This window comes from Asterias rubens, chromosome 2, assembly GCF_902459465.1.
Source record: "Asterias rubens chromosome 2, eAstRub1.3, whole genome shotgun sequence".
In the NCBI taxonomy this organism is placed as follows: domain Eukaryota; kingdom Metazoa; phylum Echinodermata; class Asteroidea; order Forcipulatida; family Asteriidae; genus Asterias; species Asterias rubens.
Genome location: NC_047063.1, coordinates 2,734,811 through 2,755,644, shown reverse-complemented (window position 1 = coordinate 2,755,644; position 20,834 = coordinate 2,734,811). Strand labels below are relative to the sequence as shown.

Here is a 20,834-nt window from a genome sequence, read left to right as displayed (position 1 = left end):
GTGACGGACAATCTATAGGAATTCTATAGGAATCCTATTAAAATCCTATTGGATTCTATAGATATTTCGCCTATAGATAGGACTTTTTCGTAAGGGCTATTCTGTGCTTAGCGAGTTTTTTTGCTTACACTACAGGCTTTATGAAATTGAGCCCTGCTAGCAGATGAAACTAGCAGAAAAGTAGGCGAAAGTAGCTGAGATTTTCACTAAGCGTAAATTGTTCTTAATCAATATGATGATCCATCTTGTGGTGTAAGCAAGGACATTTCTGGTAACTTGTGCGTGTCTACTTTTGAATGACTAACTCTACGCTTCTACCGCTTAACAGCTGTACCAACAAATCTTCACTAAACCTGGAAATTGTAGAGAATGGTCGCGGGAAAGCACGTTGCATATTTAAAGGCAAAGTAAACATTTGGTTTTTGTGGCCGGTTTGATTGTTTTAATCCCATATGAATGTAGATGTGTACAATAAAACCTATGAAAAAAAAAATTCCAAAGATTTTCACATTTTATCCTGAAAACCCCTCGTAAGAATACCAAATCTGAGAAGAGAGTGAGTGTTACTTACAGATTTAAATTTTGGGCCATCAAACTGATTTCTTTTTCTCATAAGCACATTACTTCAAATTGAAATGTTTCTCAAAGTGCTTTATACTATCAAAAGCTGCTGTAGGCTTTTAACCAAAGTTTTTATTTGCATTAACTTTAAGAGTGATTACCTAGCATTATACCTTCCCTTTAAACCTAAAATCATGGCATGGTCTTGACAAGTGCTACCTGGCGCACTCCGAAGGTGTGAGGGTCCAGACATGATTAGAGAGTATCCGAAATGGCATAAGTTTTCAGGAAAATGTTGTGGCTTTGTAAATGTGAAAAGGCTGCTGGGGGAAGTAAGGGTTTTTCGTTCAAAGTGCCGACAACTTCTAATTGGTTGACAAGTGCTTTATTTAAAGTAAAACTAAGTTTTCTTGGGAGAGAAATGTTTGATGTTTACTCAAAGCTTTCCCAGCTCTTTCTTGCAGCTTAAAATGACTTTCAAGGGTTAATAAGAAACCTGAATTTCAAATCCTCTTTGAAATAAATTTTGAACAAATTTTGTTTGTTTTTGTTACTTTTAAACGTCACTTGAAAGTTGTTATTATTGGCCCAGAACTTTTGTTTGTCTAGTAGTTGCTTTTTTTACTCAATGCACAAATTTTAAGTCCGATTGAATGTGCTTGGCAAGATTTTATTTTAATTTTAAAATGACTTTATTTTCAGGATTATTAGTTGTAGCGTCTGAAGGCCCTTAGGCTTTTAGTTTAACTTGCTCTATGGTTTAACACATGTAGGCCCTATTCTACCATTTTTAAACAAAAATTATAGACTGGCTTAAGCCGTTCACAATCTGTGGAATATGACATTTACAGCAAATCAAGTTAATTCCAAAGAAAACATGCGTGTAATTTGAGGAATTTCTTGCTAGTTTATAAATTCTCCGAGGGTGTTTTTTTTTCCTACCGGCAAAACCACAAAAACAGTCTCGAGCCCAAAAGGTCACCCTTTTTGTCCCCATATCCAATGTCCCTTTGACGTCACACATTGCCTAAAAGGGCACTCACTGCATACCCAGCAGGTTCTCTGGTTCCAATGACTGGAATGTCCATATATGGGCATCAAACATCTGTGATGTCACAATGAACCATAGTGGGAGGACGACCACACAGATCCCAGGGGTGGGCGGGTACTTGAGTTTGATGTGGGATTCCTTATACTTCAGACTTTGAAGACTTTGTTACTATTACAAGTCTTTCTGGAGACTTTGGTATAACTCTTTTATCGGACTTTTAAGGTCCAGCTCCACTGTGCATGTAATTGCTACATCTTTTGTTGCGTGCTACACAATTCAAAAAGTCATTTATTATCCGAATAAAAAAGATCAAGATGTGACGCATAGGGTAGTTAAGGGCTCAGTCCTGTGGGGGAAATCCACAAGCCCCTCAGGTCTATAAATTTACTAGAGTGATCATCAAAGTGTTTATTTACATCTTTTAACAAGACCAGTATCGAAATGAGAAAAAAAGTCAGTTATTAACACAGTTTAAATTGCACTTATAACTGTTTCCATTGTAACAAGTTTTAAGACGCGTTAGAGAAGTGTTATCTTATTTGTCTTAATGAGTATGAAGGAAACTTAAAGACACTGGAAACTACTGGTAATTGTCAAAGACCAGCCGTCGAGACAAAGACTCATGAAATATGCCCAACGCCGGCCCCAATGTAGAATACAAGACAACATTATAGTTAATATGCAGGAAGGAAAACCCCAGATACACACACAGGTAAAACCATAGCTTTAACCCTAATTGTTGTGCCACCAACAGAGGGCTCACTTGTATTGCCTGGTGGTCTGTTGAGTGAAAGGGCCTGAACACAGAACACTGTAGTTGAATACATCATCGACTCAATGTTGGAATGGAACAGCGCCCTCATTGTTACCTTTTTGTCAAGTAAGTTACCCAAAACTCAACTTTAACTCATAGCATTTACAATTTTGTTTAAAGAAATTGAGGGGGAAAAATGATGTGGTTAAAAAAAATAACAAGAGACTTTTTTTAATTTAATTTTGTTTTACATTTAATTAAGACATTTATTGTTGCTCAGTAGGCATGTGTTATACAGGTTACAAAAATACATGGTCGCAGTGAAAATATATTTGCATAAATGCAAAATTTTATTGGATCAATTGAATCAAGGTAAACCATTATAATTTTTTTGTTTTATAACTGTTAATATTTAAATATTTAATTTTAATATTTATTTAGGCTGTAATTGGTTTGTGCTATCACCATGTGTGCTATCTTTGCTGTGTAGATGCGATTGGAGTCTTTGTGCAAGACTTTGTTGTTCTCTTTATGCATATGTCATGTAGCCACAAACCATCAAGTTATTGCAGGAGTGTTTTATTTCCAGCGAATTTCCTCTATTAGTGGAATAGTCTCTTTGCGTTGAGTTGAGTGTGCACAGTTTTACTACAATAACTTCCAAATGTCTTCCACCAAGACAACGTAGATCTGTAGATATTCTACACAGCAAAGTAAGTTAACTAAATATCCATCTCTACCCATGGAGGTCTCCATACTCCACCATTGCCTTATATCTTATAACTTCATTTGATTACGTGGAAGTGTCGTGGCCGAGCGGTTAAGAGCACTGAGTTCAAACTCGTGTGTTTCTGATCAGCAGAGTGTGGGTTCGAATCCCCAGCCGTGACACTTGTGTCCTTAAGCAAGACAATTGACCATTGCTTCGTCCTTCGGATGGGACTTAAAGCCTTTGGTCCCATGTGTTGTTTAACGCATGTAAAACTACCCAGTGCACTTTTCGAAAAGAGAAGGGGTTCGCCCCGGTATTCCTGGCTGTGGCTGCTGTATGCGTCGTAGCACCTTGTAAACCCTTATAAGGTGCTAAATAATTGGGTCTCAGAATCCATCACTGCAATTACCTATCATTCTGAAAGTTTGTATATATACTCAGCGCCTTGAGTACCATGTTTTGTAGATACGTGCGCTAAATAAGACTTTGATATTATTTTTATTATTATTATTATTATTATTATTACTCAATTCTTCATAAAACTATAGATCTCACTTTGGTCTCTATATATTGAGTTAACCCTCTAAAAAAAGTTGGCAACTTTTATTTTAAGATGCATTAAATACTTTTAGTTATATATTATATAACTTTATATTGCGCGCTTTGTTTATTGTATTTACAGCTAGTTAGTTACTCCCATCCACTGAAAGACCATGCCTAACTCCTCGGCCGTTACTAACTTGTTCTTGGTTCCAAGATGCTCAAGTGTTGTACACCGCTAGAGTTCGCTATAATTCCTGTAACCGCTATCTTGTTATCAAACCACTACCGGAAGGATAGCACCCTCTTGTGGCGATCATTTTAGATATCAGTTAGATTTTCAGGACTATATCTTGGAACCAAGACTATTGTCACTAAACCTGTTCACATTTTCCTTATCTAGAACTCATCAAAAATGCCTCCAACATTATTTTTTATAATAAAAATTTTAAATTATATGTTCGACTGCAATAAAAATGTACAACTACAGCCAAATGTATTCTCTAGACTTGCAGACAGATTCAGCAGATATTTATATATAACACAGGGGGAGAAATACATAAATTATGAAATACATTAACAAGAAAGACATACACTGGTAACAAGAAAACCATCAGAACAGCTCAAGAACAGTTTTAAGGATTCAGAGGTCGTCAACTTTACCAGTGTTGTAGCCACGGTTGGTGGTGCCGGGGCCGGGCGGGCCTGCCCAGAACCAGCAAGTTTTGCCCAGCACTTTCAGCAAATGACACTGTTCTGCCCAGCACAGACTTCCCCCAGATTTCACTTCAGCATATCTAAACATGAATCATTTTGTTGAACCTCTCGCCCTTGGTGGACTAAATTGGATATAAATCCCACCACTAAAATTGGTCTAGCTACAGCACTGAAGTTTACATAAATAGGAAGTTTTTCCAAAGAATTTGTTTCCATATTCATGATCTGTTTCCTTTATTATTAAATACTATTTTGAAGCCATAGTCTCACGCGCCAAACATCTGGTTACCAGCTGACACCGTTATCGAGCCTCTTTGCACCAGTTTTCTGTTCTTTCTTGGCCGATTTTATCTTCTTCTGGCGTTCCTCGTGACATTCTTTGTAGCTACTGGTAGTGAGCCAGTTGCATCCACCTTCGGGATTTCTCACGCAGCTTGAGTATGCCCCCTCGCAATCCTCCACTTTGTGGCGGTAGGGAGCGAAGGGATTGTAGAAACACCCCCGGAAAGAGTCCAGTGGTCCTTGGGAAAGCGAGCGAGCGGGGCTGCTGATTTGTATCTGCGTTAAAAAAACACCATCAAAATTGTTTTAAAGATTGATTTTAATAGTGTTACTATTCTTGTTTTTTAATAAGAAAAACCCAGTGACCAATTTGCGGAAAGTGGCGATAACATTTTGTGGTTTGTTTATGTTGCTTCACATTGGCGAGTTTATTGCAGTCAAGTTGTCAAATGACTTAATCTACAATCCATCAAGCCTGTAACATTCTTTTTAACCTCTGTGATTTTAATTTTGTTCTCATTGTATAAACATTTCTAGTTTTGATTTTTTTTTTACTTCGTTAAAGGGAGGGTATACCTTTGGAATTATGTTAACAAAAAGTGACCGCAAAAATTGGATTGGTAAGAAGCACTGCAGCTGTTGATAATGTTAAACATTGCGAGAAATTATTCCCTTCAATTTTCTGTATTTTTGGGGGTTTGAATCCCACTCTAGTCAGTTCTTTGTTCAACCCAAAAATCATTTCAAAATTTACCCAGTCAGTTTCCCTGGTGGTTTATACTGATATCTGAAACAAAAAATCGCATCCCCTTAAGGTGATCCCCTGGATGCCGCTTCCCAGGTTGTATCGTAATTTTGGTGTGATCCCTGGCTACACTGCAGTTAACAGTTGTATGGCTTCTGACTGGCACCCCCGAAAAAAGGATATTGACAAAATAGGGACACTGCCAATATAGGGCTAGATAGCTCAGTTGGTAGAGCGCCGGCACGATATTCCGGAGGTTGTTGGTTCGAATCCCACTGACACTCTAGTCAATTCTTTGTTCAACCCAAAAATCTTTTTAAAAAGAGATATTACAAATGAAAGTCTGAGAAACGTTTTATTGTAAGCGAGTTCCAAGATGTTCCTGAAGTATTTTTGAACCAGGTCTTTATGGTTGAGGGTCGTCTGAGTCACCTAATGTTGCAATAAGTTATTGTCTTTGTCTCTAACTTAATAACTTATAATTAAAGCTTTCCACTATAATTCAATTTAAAAAATATGATGAAATTCATCAGAAATAATTAGAAAACTAATCACGCAAATCAGACTGAAAGTCAAGTGTTTTCTCGTCATCGTAATTGACATGGACCATTGGACTAGAAACATTTAATTAGTGGTGATCAAATTAAGGAAGTTTTGTTCTCCCTTGAGAAGTAATTGTTTTGAATCAAGAGATCGTCACAGTTGACGTCAACTGTCACATAATTGTACAGCAGCGAATGTGGCATAGGTATCATAGTTTGATGGATCACTAAATGAACTACTCTTGGAGAGACATTTGCCCACAATATCAGGCATGCAACTCCTCTGCGTTTCTGCGATTTTTAATCCTAGTATATGCCTGGCAACAACAATGTATAACTACAATCATGTAAAATAAGCCTAGTACATGCTAACCATGCACCTTAGAGCATAATAAACCTCAACATTTTCTAAGTGCCATTGTGGGTCTCATGTTCCGCGGCGTTTCGGCTGCCTCGCTCCGCACTTGCAGTGTGCCTTCGAAAATGTTCCCCCTTTTTTTTTTTCAATGGGCAGTTGCATGCCTGCAATATGTACTACTACTTTAGTTATAGGATCCAATATGACACTTTTGATGCGCTGGCAGCAGCAAATATAACAGTCCTTTTTGCGGTTCCGAGCATGCGCACACATGCTCATTACTGCGCTCGTAGGTTTGAGCACGCGCAAGACTGTCTAAAAGTCTCCCATTGATGCTACAACCTCTTTGAATTTAAAACCCCAACACAAAGCAACAAAACATTTTATTTATGAATGACTTCTCTAGAGCTGTGCACTTGAACCTGGAGGTCACAGGTTTAAGTCTTGGTTTAGTAAAAAAAAAAAAAATTGTTCAATCCAGAATTATAGTTTGCTTTTAATTTGATGATTTTATTCAAATTTAATATGATTTGAGGCATTGCATGGTGAGGTATCAATATATATTTGGTTTGCGGTAACATCATGTGTGTATCTACTTGCCAGGTAGAGTTTGCCAGGTACAGTTTGTTATTCAAAGTTGTTAAAAAAACAATTGATGATACAACCTCTTCTTAAAAATAGTAAAAAAATTGTTTAGTGTCTTACCGGGCATTTGCTGCAGTATCGTTGATACATATGTTTAAGTCCTTGACGCTGCGATCGAGTTACGGACTCCCACTCTGGTACCCAGTCACAAACGCTAATCTGCAGTTTGTCATCTCGTAGCTTTCCTGAGATGAAATATCAACAATTGATTACAAAATATTACTAGGTTCTTATATAGCGCTCTAATTCTAGGTTCTAGGTTTATAAGGGTGTATTAAAGTGCGCAGTATGAGATTTATTCTTTTATAGCACCATTGTGGTTTAAAGGTGCTGTTGCACAATCGCAACCACTTTTGTTTACGATAAGTGCACTGGATTCCTTTACATGCATTACACACTTAAACTACTATACGCTCGAAGGATGCAGTTAGTTTTACTTAAGGGCACAAGTGCTGCAACCCGGGACTTGAATCCACACTCTGCTGAGCAGAAACAAGTCATATAATTATGTAGGTTTTTGAGAAGTTTGACTAAACACATTACATTTTATGAAGCTGATCAACTAACCTGTGATGGCATATGTTTGTCCGTCCCTGAGCATTGGTAGCCCACACAATGCCTCTGAGGAAGGCGTGATGAGCTTAGCTTCTTCTCCTATCCCGTACTCCTCTCCTTTGAAGGTCTTCTGTACTTGGATGCGGTACTCGTACTGCCCTGCATACCCTTCCACAGGGAGCCTCGATCGCCCCAATACTGTGCCTCTGATCACTGCAATTGCAGAGGATGAAATTAAGGGGGAAGGTATATACTCAGGCCTGTGCATGCTTCGATTTTGAAAGGGCAAGGGCACCAAGGCATTTTCTCCTTGTTAAGGGCACCATGAGAAAGTTGTACATTTCTACTGTAGCATTTCAAGGGCATCGAGGCAATGGACCCTTCCCATGAAATATGCTAATTACATTCACGCATGCGTACAGACCCTGTTGGTTGGCAAACACCATAGAGTTGTGCACTAAGCAGATGCGCAATCGCGTCTGCGTCACGCACCCATAGCCGTGTACAAAACAGCGCGAAGTTCCCTCATTTTGCCAACCAAAACGTTAGTGCGCACGCGCTATGTGCAATTTACATATTTCATGGGAAGGGTCTATCACCTTTGTTGCCTCTGTGAAATATATTATCAGGTCTGGATATGTTTGGTAGTCACTCTTAAAATTATAGGCAATAAAAAACCTTTAGTTAAAAGCCTACAGCATCATTTGATAATATAAAGCGTTTTGAGAAACAGTTCACTTCGGAGCTAGTAATGCTGTTACATGTATAAAGATATCAGTTTTTATATGTCCAAAGTTTGAATGTGACAGTAACGTACACTTCTCAGATTGTGTATTCCTAGCCCCTATTTGAGATTATTCTTCCTCTGTGGACATTTCCATTTATACACCGATGTGTATTAAGCACTGTGTACTCTGTATTTTCCCGGGGTCGGTAAAAAAAATCCACAAGCAAATCACTCGAGTGGGATTCGAACCCATAACCATTGCATTGCTAGAGAAGCTGCCTTACCACAATTTTTTTTTATAAAAAGGTGCAAAACAAACACTTGTATTAACGTATAGAAAACACATGGAAGCATATGAAGGTCTGTTTAGACCAATTAAAAGAGGTGCTTTAAAGCAGATTTATTGTGCTCCTCATCATGAATAATGAAAGACCTGCTAAAGATCAAGAGAATGAAGTTGTGTTAGATAAAATAAAGTACTTACCGAAATCAGCGTCGCATACGTGCTGCTGGGGGTGTCTCTTCTGACAGGTGCAACTCAGTACCAACGAAACGCCGACAGTCAGAAATATACAGACGAACAAGGTAATGGAGTTGCCGCGTGTATCCATTGCGTGTAGTGACTCGTCGAAACCACAGCCTTCTGATAGAAACACTTCTACAGATTTCAAGTTTGGGGTTTTGGTTTGGTGTTTATTTTTTCGCACTGGAATGTCAACCACTCACCTGATTTGAAACTTGTGTCATAAGTTGAAAGTTTCCAGCTCTTTTTATTTGTATTGGATGGATGTTACATTACTAAAACTTACACCCTGTTTAAAAAAAAAGACGCCCACTCTATTAAGTCAGTTACACAGGTGTGCTGTCCAAAGGGGTGTGATGCAGAGAGTAGAACAGCAATTTCTTATGTCCTGTGGACTTAATTTAATCCTAGCATTCTCCACTCTGTGTGAACTGTTTTTTTATTTCCATTCATGCGTGGGTTGCATAACTTGATGAGGCTAATATACACTTGCGCCAAAAATTGTTTTAATGCCTGACAGATCTTTTTTTTTTAAAGCATATTCCGGTATTTCTGAAACTCAGCCATAGGGCGCAGATGACTGCTGAGTCTTGTGGGTGTGTAAGCCGTAAATAAGTCTTGACGATCAGAAGCGATGTTGTGGTTTTCTTAGAGTGGGTAATTTTTAACCACATGAGAAAGTTCAGCTGGGATAATTTGAACTAGTTTTGATTTGTGTCTCACCTAATTTTCTTTGCTGTGTATGTGACATTTGTGGACATGAACAGTTTAACAGCATGTTTTTATTGACTTTGTTTTTCTGTACCTTTGTAAAACGAAATTTAAGGTGATGATTTAATTTGAGGCCTTAATGTCATTGCACAGTTCAGTTGACTTCTCTGTAAAGTCCATAGGTGGCTCGGGATTTAAGTTCCTTCCAAGTTGGCAAATGTTTTCAAAACTTATAATTTGAGTAAACAGAGCTAAACTTATTCAGTAAGTGTGAACTGTTGTCTGTTGTTTTTTAGGTTATCCATGGAGCCCATTGATTAAAAAAAAATAAAAATAAGATTCTGCCACTTTAAGGTGAGGGCTGATTTGCGCTAAATCAACTGCCATCAGGGGCACGTTGCCTGCTACTCTTGTGGCTGAAACGGGGGTTATACCCCCTTAGGAAAGATGAAGGCATGGGTATCATCCATTAGGGGCCTGGCTGGTAGAGCTGAAGGCAATATCTTCCCAACTTGCAATGAAGCAATTATGGTTAAGTGTCTTTGCACTTCAGTCTCACGACCGGGGCTCGAACCCACACTCAGCTGCTGACAACACCAGAGCTTGGGTCCCACAGTGACATTTGGCTCTGGCTTCATCTATGACTATGGCTTCGCCTTTAATTGGCTCAGCAACAGCATATCCTTTCTTCAAATCAAAAGTTGTTAAAAATGTGATAAGATTTAATGTTTTCTTCCGTTGAGCTGGGAACAAATCGTGCTTGCAAGTCCAGGCTCTGTGGCTCTTTGTTTATAGTCAATCAATTAAGGGATTTTAGAATGAATTTAGGTTTTTTTTCCCCCTATCTCTCTTTTTTTCCACACATTGGATGTTCTGACCCTATTATTGAAATCTCAATTAAATCAGATGATGCCCTGATATCTCCAGGATGTAATTGGCATCCTTTGGAGTTAATATCTGTTTGGATTATGTGTCATTTTAAAGGATGACAGAGATGAAAAAATTACTAAAATCCAAAGTTCTTCTTCATTGGACATGGGTCTGTCTACCAATCACCCGCCTGATTTTTGCCATTGTTCCTTGTTGTAATCTTTAACAATTTTCCATTTTGTTTTTTCAAAGATCTTAAAACTTAAAATAATGTTCTTCTTGCTGGAATGTCCACATGTCTTTGATTGTGTGGTTTGTCTGTTCTTTCAGAGTACTTATTGTGGACTTTCACTTAACGGTGTTTTTAGCCCATTAGTCATCATCATTATCATTCAAAATGGTTATTGATATTGTTTTACTGCATCTTTAAAGTTCTTTGGGCAATCTTGGTGGTCTAGTTGGTGAGACACTCCGATCAAACTAAAATTGCACAGGTTGTGGGTTCGAATCCTACCGGAGTAATATGCCTGTGATTTGTTTTCACAGAGCTCGGGAAATTACTAGGTATACAGTGCTAAACACACGTTGGTGTGTACGTTTAAATTAATGTTCATAAATACCTCAAGTTTCGCTATTCCTATTGGTGGAGAGTGCCTCACGTGGGTGTGTATAAACCTTTGTTTATGACCAGTAAAAAGTGTTGAAACATGGGCGTGACACGCGAGCTTGTACCTGTGCTTATAAGACAGTTTCTTAATTCATATTGGTCGAGAGCAAAGGCCGGGACAGCTGTGCCACATAACGCGATCTGCGCGACGCGCACAGCATTCCCTTATAAGGAGTTGTTTACCCGAGGGCGACAGAGGGCCTTACCAATTCATAGCTTTGCCTCGGTAAAATTATCAAGAACCAGGCCTTGTTGGGTTTAAACCACTAGTTGAAAACCTCTTCACCACACATTGATTCCCTTGTTCTTGATCTCTGTGCAAATTTCCTTCTATTAAAATGATTTTGCTTTACTGCCTCTTTAAAGTTCAGCTCAAGGTAAATTCATTATATGTCGTCTCCATTACACAGCGTGAGTTGCACCATGGGATATTTTCTGTTAATCCAATCTCATAAGATACAATTCACTGATTTCACCTCATTTTGATGAGTTTTGTTTCTGCCGTTGTTTCTGTTAGTAATAAATGATTGAAGGATGCTTTAAAGCTTTGCCCATTCAAAGCAAATCTGGGTGACTGATCGAAAGCTTTTCAAAATTTGAAGCTTTCAAGGGATTGTATATGTTTGATGATTGGAACTCCTGTTGATTTTAAACCATAACACTAACCTGTGAAAATTTCATTTCCCAAAAAAAATATGGAGCAGTTATGTCCACACAGGAAGAATAATCTGCAATTGGAATTCAAAATCTGAGAAACGTTACTGTCAGTAATGCTTCTCAATTTCAATTTTTTTTCTTTTTTCTTTAATGAACAACTTATTTGAAAAGATGGGTCGCTCATGAATTTTGGACATACAATGAACTTTAGAAATAGTTGGTTGAACTGCAACCAGAGTGTCTGTTACAATGAAAGCTGTTTTTCCAAAAATTTATCAACATATATCCATTTCAGTGATCCAAAAATATCCCAGTTAGTCACCAAGTCAAAAATGTTACCATGGGGCCTACACCCACTATTGTAAGTCCCACATAACTGCCAATAACTTTCCCAAGTACTTATTGAGTGATTGTGATGAAATACATTTCCATTGACGTCTAGGTTAATTTTGTTTTGTCCTGTTTAACAAGACTGAGGAATGCAGACAAAACAACAGACGTGACGGAATTTGAGTTGAATGGGGGCTAGCAAACGGGAAAAACAACAAAGCTTCACACACCTGTGAAGTTCAGACGCACTTAACACTTCTAACCCAAATAATGTGTGCATTTACTTCTCTCCAGGGATTACCCTAGTCTTGGTGCAAGACATTCGTGTTAGTTGCTAAAACATCTATGGTAATACCATAGGCCCTACATGCAAATACACTCACACAAGTGTGTTTATACGCCTGCAACCGTGGACCTCCTATTGTCCCTCTTTTGTTTATACTCTAACTTTTTCGCAACCTCCCATTGTTTTTGTATATGTTTTTAAACCTTTCCCTGAACCGTGGACTCTAGTGTCCTCATTTGTTATAGGTCCTCGGTTTGACTGTGTATACCTACTAAACGCTGCCTTTTACACCTTAATGGACTTAATACACCTAAATGGAGGGTGTTTTTGTGAGCTGTGATTTCGCCTTGAATGTGGTGTGGTGTGGTGATCTGAAAGTATTCCAACAGCGCCCCCTATCATTCAATAATAATGTGCGCGTAAGGAAAGAAGTAGAGCCGAGGATCGCGATAGTTGAGTGATAATGGTCAACAACGTCGGTCTTGCACCAAGACTACAATTACCCCTTAACAAATCTTTTGCACACTTTCAACAGGTAAGGGCTACTATAAACAACCATTTAATTATGACAGGGCAAATGTCTTTCTTTAAATCCTACTTGGTTTAATTGACAAGAAAGATGCTGAGAATTCACCAAAATAAACTCGCTTTTATTTCTTCTACAAACGTTCATGTTTTATTCTCACTAACTTTGCATGCACCTCTAGACAAAACAAACTTGTATACTTTACTTATAATAACACAAACATTTTACCAGGGACAGGATGTTTTTAATCTTCAAAATGAGTTCAAATGGTATAGTCCTCCTTCAAGGTTTCGTATGGATTGTCATCTTTCAAGAGAGTGCACAAAATGTTTAATTATCAGTGCTGGCAAATATCCTCAATTCTAAATAGCAGGCATGATAATCTTCCTAGTTTTTAGTCTGTCTTCTGATTTGTTTGCCCTCAGAAAATCTGAGATTTTTGATGTCGAAAATATAATGCTGTTTAAAAACTTCTTTAGACATTTTGTTGACTTTTTACACTTCTTCCTGTGATAATTCTGTGTTTAACTATGGCACATATTTTAATGATATCATATATTTTTAGGGAGAAATTACAACAGAATATGATATTCAAAATACTACACTAAAATCATGCAAAGTTAAAACTGTAAAATGAGTTTCATTACTCCTTTTTATATTATTAACACTCATCTAGCCATTCATCAAAATCATTGAAAAGTTCCAACTCTATCAACATATTTTTGAATTTGTGACTTTCTTAGAATTGTTGTGAATTTAGCTTTCCAAGTGTTCAAAGAGATACCATTGGAAGGTATGGGTTCTGTTTGAGTGCCTACGGATACACACTGATCTTATTTTATGAGGGAATAATTTGTGTTATAACACCCCGTACAAATATTCTGCCTTTTCATTGGGATTAGAGTGCGTCACATGATATGTCTTATGTTTACTAGGCGGCGGCCGTGTGATAGTGCATCGTTTGGTGGTGATAGTGCATCGTTTGCCGTGTTATAGTCTGACGACTATCACACGGAAGTCTTTTTACCCACCTCGAACCCAATCAGTTGTGCACCTGTGTATCTGAAACAGGCGTACGAATATTACGTGTCCGAAGATGATAAATAGTCTGTTGGGGTGTTATAAAACAAATATTGACTGCTTTAACTTGTTGCGCCTCGGGAAAATAGAACGCTCTGAGGATCACCTCGGGAGTCGTAGTTTTAACCATAGCACTCGAAGCAGTCAATATTTGTATATTATCACATAGCAGGCCTTGAATAAAACGTATACCTGGAGACCACAGAGGCTATGGTCTCTGCCTCTGTTGCCCCTGGTCTTCTTGGTGCCCTTTCAGAAGTTTCCCATAGACTTTCCAATGGAAGTGCCCTTTGCAAAGTGAAAATGGCCTTGCCCCTCAAAGATGAAATTCCAGGCCTGATGTAGGTACAGTAAACTTGCTGGTAATAGATTGGTATTGGAAATGGAATTTGCCACGCAGAGGCTGCAAGATATAGGTCTGTTTTTATTTGTATCAATCTGGGCAAGCCTGTCAAAGTGTAGCGCTCAAGGCCAAATTTCATAGAGCTGCCTAAGCGACGAATACTGCTTGAAACATCCCTGCTAAGCAACAATGAGCAGGATACTAGTCACAAATTGTACATGTGACTTGGTATTTTGGCTGGTAACCTTTTTCTGCTTAGCACAGTTTTGTTTTACTTAGCTTATTTGTGTGCTTAAGCAGCTCCATGAAATTGAGCCCAGGTTTGATATCAATTTATGGACCCTTGCCACCTTTTGCAAGAAGGGCCACCTGTTTAGCCTCATTGAACTTATTGATTCGTTTCTCAACGCAACTTTTGTAGCGTTGGCCGCCTGTCCAAGCACAGTGCCCCTTCTTGACTGGTTTGCAAATGGAGTACTCAGTCTCGCAGTCTTCAATTCCAAGTTGTTCGGAGCCCAACGGGTCATGGTAGCAATCAGTTTCGGAGGCTGTGTCGTTATGGATGCCAGGAATACTACTGCCTTGCTGATCAATCTGTGAATTATACGAAATAGTCCAAGAATTCATTTAAATTTTCGGTTCAGTTTGGTGGGGTCATGGCCTAGCGGTTGAGAGCATCTCATTCAAACTATGGTGTTTCTGGTCAGCAAAGTGTGGGTTAGAGTCCCAGTCGTGACACTTGTGCCCTTAAGGAAGACATTTTTATGTGTGATGCTTCGTCCTTTGGATGGCACGTAAAGCCTTTGGTCCCGTGTGTTGTGTAACGCAAGTAAAAGAACAAAGAACAAAGTTTGCCCCTATGTTCTTGGTTTGATTGAAAGCATGTTACATAGTGCTATGTAATAGGAGTAGGCCTTATAATAAAAAACATGATATTTCTCAAGTTACTTGTAAGTTCCTTACCTGACAAGAGTCGCATCCCCGCAGAAATTCTTGCTTCAGACCTGCTTTTTGATCTGGTGAAAGTTCCTTATACCTGTGTACCCATTCGCACTGACTGAAGAATATCTCCCCTCCAATCTCCAAACCTGAAGGGGAAGGGTTTGTAAAAATAAAATATCTGTACAAATTTTGTCTTCATTGGCGGTTTTTAAAATATATTTTTATGCAAGACGCCAAACACACAAGGCCTGGGGGCTACTTCAAGGTGTGGGCTACAAACAACTATTTGTCCAGGGGCCATTTTTGGGCACATAGTGGGTGCGTTCGTTTAGCTTCCCTGGGTCGACCCTGGTCTGCCCCGGTACATGTATGTTCGTATAGCTTTGACAGGGCTCAACTGGGTCAGCCCCGAGTGCCCTTCTTGTGGAGTGGGTCACTTGGGGGTGACCTGAGGTGCATGTCGTCACCACGAGAGGGCGAGTGTGATCGTTAGTTTAGCTCTTGTCAGGGACACGCCCGGGTGAGCACCGCGGGGTAGACCCAGGGAAGCTAAACGAACGCACCCATTACTGTGGCTGAAACAGAGTTACCCCTTTACAGTCCATAAGGATGTAATGTAGGCTTGGGGATCATCCATTAGAAGCCTATAAGTATTGTTTTGTTTTACGGCAATTATGATTGCAGTGTGATGCTAGTTGTTATGTCTTTCATCGCTTTCTAGTGAGTGAGGCATAGTTCAATAACCATTATTTCAATTCTTTTCTTCTTCTTTTTTATTATCGTGGGACAGTCTGTTGAAATAAGCACTTAGCTAACCCCATGGAATATTTTACTTGTTTTGGCTGAGGTACTCCTTTAAAAAGAAAAAAAGAAAAAAAAATCAAAAAAATTACTACCTCCCCAAGTATAACCAGTTGTTTCATTAGTAGAAGCAATGTACATTAGTAATTGGCTGGTCGATACTTCTGGAGTTACTGTGAGACTTATCTTTAACTATCATATCTTGTAAGTGTCTGGGCTCTTCTTACGCAAGGAGAGAGGGATGAATGGTGAAGGAATGCCCCCACAGTAGAGGAATAAGGTACTTTGGCATTGTACTTTTTTGTTTTTTTGTTTTTATTGGAAGATGACTCGCACAAAAGAAAATGCTTTACCTGTCATGAGATACAAGGCTCCAGTTTTCATCTCCGTCACTCCACAAAGTCGGTCCGAGCTGGATGTGATCATAGCAATTTTGCGTCTCCTCTTTCTGTTCAGGACACCTTCTGTGTCTTTAAAGACCTTGTTGACCTTAACGGAGTACTCCAGCAAGGCCACTGTTGAGAGAAGACCGTCACCGGGAGATTTCACCTCCATAATCCGCCCCTGTATGACTGAGATGAAAGATACAAATCTTTTTCTGATACATAAATCTGAAAAAAATTACAATATTTATTTGGTTTGCGGTAACACCATGCGTGTGTCTACTTGCCAGGTAGAGTTTGTTCTTAAGAGAACTGTCTTGCTAGATATTCTACGACTGCGGATTTTTAACCACTAACTGGGCGTGTGTTCTTAATTGGTTTCTTAATTAGCTTGCTCTATGTCATCGTCAGGACACTGAAGTAAATGAATAAAGTTATGCATGAAGTGTTTAATTTTTGTAGTATGGCGTGTCGTGGCTGACAGAGGGAGCACCAGACTCAAGTTCATGTGTTTCTGGTAAAAAAAGTGTGGGTTCGAGTCCCAGTCAGAAACACTTGTGTCTGCAAGCAAGACGCTTAACCATTATTGATGGATCCTTCAGATGGGATGTAAATGATTGCGCTACATATTTGGCGGCACAGGCTGTATACTCCATAGGGAGCTGAGATGGTTTAAGGAATGATTTAAGGCCCAGTGACCAGGGGTAATAATGTTGAAGCGCCATGAGCGTCACTGCGTGACGAAACCTGAGCGCTATTTAAGAAGCCACTATTATTATTATTTTTATTATTATTATTATTATTATTAATATTAATTCTGTTGCTCCCGTGTATTGTGTGATCCACTTAAAAAATACCAGTGCACTTGTCGTAAAAATAAATAAAATGTAAAACATTACATGTGCTTTAACTAAGGTAGAGGTATCATACTTCAAAAAACATAGCTCCACATATCTTAATACATGGGAAAAAAGTGATTTGACACACCCCTTGGGCGTGATCTAGTGCTATATAGTGCTAGTGCTATATAAGTGTAGTACTGGTAGTATCCTATATAAATGTAGTACCGGTAGTATGTTTCAGAAGGCCTACCATCAATGACTTTTTATTTCTTCTGTGCCTCAGCACCTTTGAGCAAACTTTTGATTTAGGCGCTATACAAATTACATTTGATTGATCGATTGATTGATTGATTGATTGATTGATATCCTGACTAGGATGGGGGTCAGGTTAGAATGCCATATCGTTTCCCTCCATTCAACTCTGAGGACTCGGGTTCGAATCCCACCTCAGACCATGGCTTTGCATTTTTATTTTAGGCCCTAGCTGATTTGATACATCGGAGGCATTTTCTAAACACTTATTTTTCCGTTCGGTCCTTACTTACTTATCTCTTTTGTCTAACTTTAATAAGAATAAGAATAATAACATGCATTTATATAGCGCTTTATACCAGGTTTCTAAGTGCTGAAACAAGAAGTGTACGATAAAAAAAATAATGACAATTTAAAATGGGATGAAATAGCAAAAACTGAACAGCTTAGATTGATTTAAATAAGTGTGTTTTGAGAGCGGTTATAACTTCTCTCTTTTTTTTTCCATTTCATAAAGTGCATAGACTTCTTTGTGATTGTGATATGACGATACAATAATGGTTCAATATTACATGCCATGCACTCTAGGGCTAAAACAAAAAAGACAATCTATGAACGTCCAAAAATCCACCATATATTTGGGTCTGGATTAGCCCTATATAGGACTCTTTCTCTGTACACAGATACAGAGTCCTTACTATTGAGGCCTGTTTCTGGGGCGGAAAATTGTCAAAGCTTCATAACTCAGATCTTACCTGCAACAACAAGCCACTAATTTCAACAGATTCACATTCCAGTGCCTCATACATTTTTCTGCGTTGGGTTGTGGTCGTCATATATTTTTCACAAATCCGTCATTTTCGTGAAACAATGCAGCTCCCACCGCAGAAATATGTATGCTGCCATGGAATTTGAATCTGTTGATATTAGTGGCTTTTTGCAGGTAAGATTTGAGTTATGAAGCTTTGAAAAAAAATTCCCCCAGAAATGTACCCTGATATCCAGGACGTCACTGTAGTATAATACGAAAGTGTAAGGCCGCCAGGGCTAGGTCTGGATATGAGCGAGGATTAGAGCAAGTTGCTTACCGATATCGGCCCGGCATATATTCTCCTGAGGGTGTCTTATCGGACAGTTACACTGAGATGCTGGGCGAGGTGGCTCACTTGACGGCTCTTGCTCCTGCTGCCCGGATACCAGTGGCATCACAAGCATTAAGATCAACGATACCTTGGTCAATACCTCCATCTTTGGAGTGGAAAACGAAAACAAACTGTCTCCAGACAAACTGGAGGCACTGCTGTGTTTTCGCTCAGTGAAGAGGGTTTGATTTTTTTTTTTTTTGGAGACCACCCCCGCTTGGTTCGTTCGCCTCAGTGGCTGATATAAATGTCAAAGTGTTTGAGAGCCAAGACAGAACCTCGTTGCGCTCTTGAACCCCTAACCCCTTCTCCCTATGAATCCGTCATGATGACAGATATCTCATGTAGAAGTAGGTCTCATCAGCGGGAAGTATTCGATCCAACAACACAAATAAAACAAATTAAAGGGAGGTTGTCTTTTTTTATCTATAAAGACAATTTGCTTTGGAGCATACTTGAGCGATTTCTGCTTATTTGGAGGGTTTCTCATGGCTTCAAGACATAATGCAAGATCCGACCTGTCGTCTTCGTTCTTCAGTGGTTGTCAAGAAATCAAAATGAATTTGAACTCTACGATCCCGCACTAACCGCTTCAGAATGTCATTTCTGCCTCATGCTTGCCACCTATTCAACTCTAAATTCCAAAGATGATCCCCTGGTTTTTTTCCTTCTCTCCTTTCTTTTTTCCTGGTTTGCTAGCATCAAAGAGTAATTTAGTAGGCCTCCTTTGTTCTTGTGATTTTTACTAGCCCTTTTACTTTTGGCGGTTTTAATTTGTTGGTCGCCACTTGTAATTTTCAATGGTTGTAAAAAAACTGTCACTGTATAACTAATGTCTTGTTAATCTGTTTATAGTGCTTTATACTTTTAAGTGTGGTTGACTCTAGTCACCCACCCAAAGGATGCATCCCTACAGGGCTTGCATTTAGAGAGAAAGCCCACAAGGCCTTTGGGCTTGTGGCTCAAATAGTTGGTCAAATACTGGACCAGAATTATTTTTTTTTGTTCAAGACCAGTTATCAAGTTAACCCTTTTTAAATTGAATAAATGCTATTTGATAATATTTATTTCATTTGTCTTTATGAGTATGAAGTATTATGCCTTTACTCTGTAGAAATGAGAGGTATTTTATAAGACGTACAGTCAACATTTGAACAATTTTTTTTGTTCAAGATGTTTCACACGGATGTATTTTGCTTCACTGATATTCAATTACAAAACACAAGACTGCGTGACTTGTCTGGTCAAAAGTATAGTGGCTCAACACCAAGTTTAATACTGGCCCAACACCAAGTTTAGTGGCCCAACACCAAAAACTACTGGCCTGTGGGCCATAGTAAAATTTGAGCCCTGCCCTACTAGATATTATTTACTAAAAGTAACCAACTCTTTTCAAACAAAAGAAGAATGATAAGATTTCCACTAAAGCACGCAAAAAACTTTTTTTTTTTTAAATTGTAATTATGCAAATGTATTTATTTTTTTCACAAAAGAAGCTACATTACAAATTAAGGGTGACTTTAACAAAACAAATTGCACACAGCTTATGGCACAAACAGTGGTAAAGGGGGCACAGAAAACTCTTATTGCTAGGTTGTCTTTAACCATTTTTACAATTTGGTTTTAAGGTAAAGGCACACATTCAATTATTGATTTGAAAGATCACTGGGTTTAAGTACAAGTACCTATTTCTTGTTAAAACGTTTTCCATTTAACAGTCTCGTTGTTGACTCGTTGTTTTTGTTAATCCACCATCTAGGGAAAGAATTTTACACAGAATTTTATAAATTTGCTGTGACGTCCCCAAGGTCTATACTGTCATGTTGGTCTTATTTTAAACTTCCCCAAAACAGTTATTTTCAAAAATATTTTGTACTTATTTGCCATTAACTGTAAATTTTGTACCATAAACTGAAACTTTCAAAATTTGTAGTCATAACCCTTGGTTAATTAAATTTTATGATTTGTAGCCAAAACAGCTGTTATCCAACAAAGGATAAATATATTGATTTTAGCCAAATGATATACACATTAAGAAAATAAATTACAACACTTAAAAACAATTTACTTATTGCATATAATACAGAAATTTAAAATATCAATAAGAAATATGAAAAGTCATGCAAATATTATATAAATTAACATACAGATAAAATGGATTTCATGCAAGTGAAAGACTGATCAAGCAATATTTACAAACAAGTGGTGTCTGTACATAAACACCTTAAAAGCAGAGTTAAACCAAACGGAAAGGGACACATAATTCATCTTAGGTGAAAAAGAGAATGTA

At 38.4% G+C, this 20,834-nt stretch overlaps 1 protein-coding gene across 1 annotated transcript; it reads right to left on the bottom strand.

The window, feature by feature from the left end:
- Nucleotides 1-4,426: 4,426 nt before the first annotated feature.
- On the bottom strand, nucleotides 4,427-18,871 carry LOC117307375. Its single transcript, XM_033792116.1, has 8 exons — nucleotides 18,491-18,871; nucleotides 16,279-16,497; nucleotides 15,146-15,270; nucleotides 14,524-14,776; nucleotides 8,674-8,910; nucleotides 7,475-7,675; nucleotides 6,968-7,092; nucleotides 4,427-4,893 (listed from the first exon to the last, which is right to left on the bottom strand). The coding sequence occupies exons 1-8, from the start codon at nucleotides 18,648-18,650 to the stop codon at nucleotides 4,621-4,623; spliced, it is 1,593 nt and encodes a 530-aa protein (XP_033648007.1). The 5' UTR covers nucleotides 18,651-18,871; the 3' UTR covers nucleotides 4,427-4,620.
- Nucleotides 18,872-20,834: the final 1,963 nt, after the last annotated feature.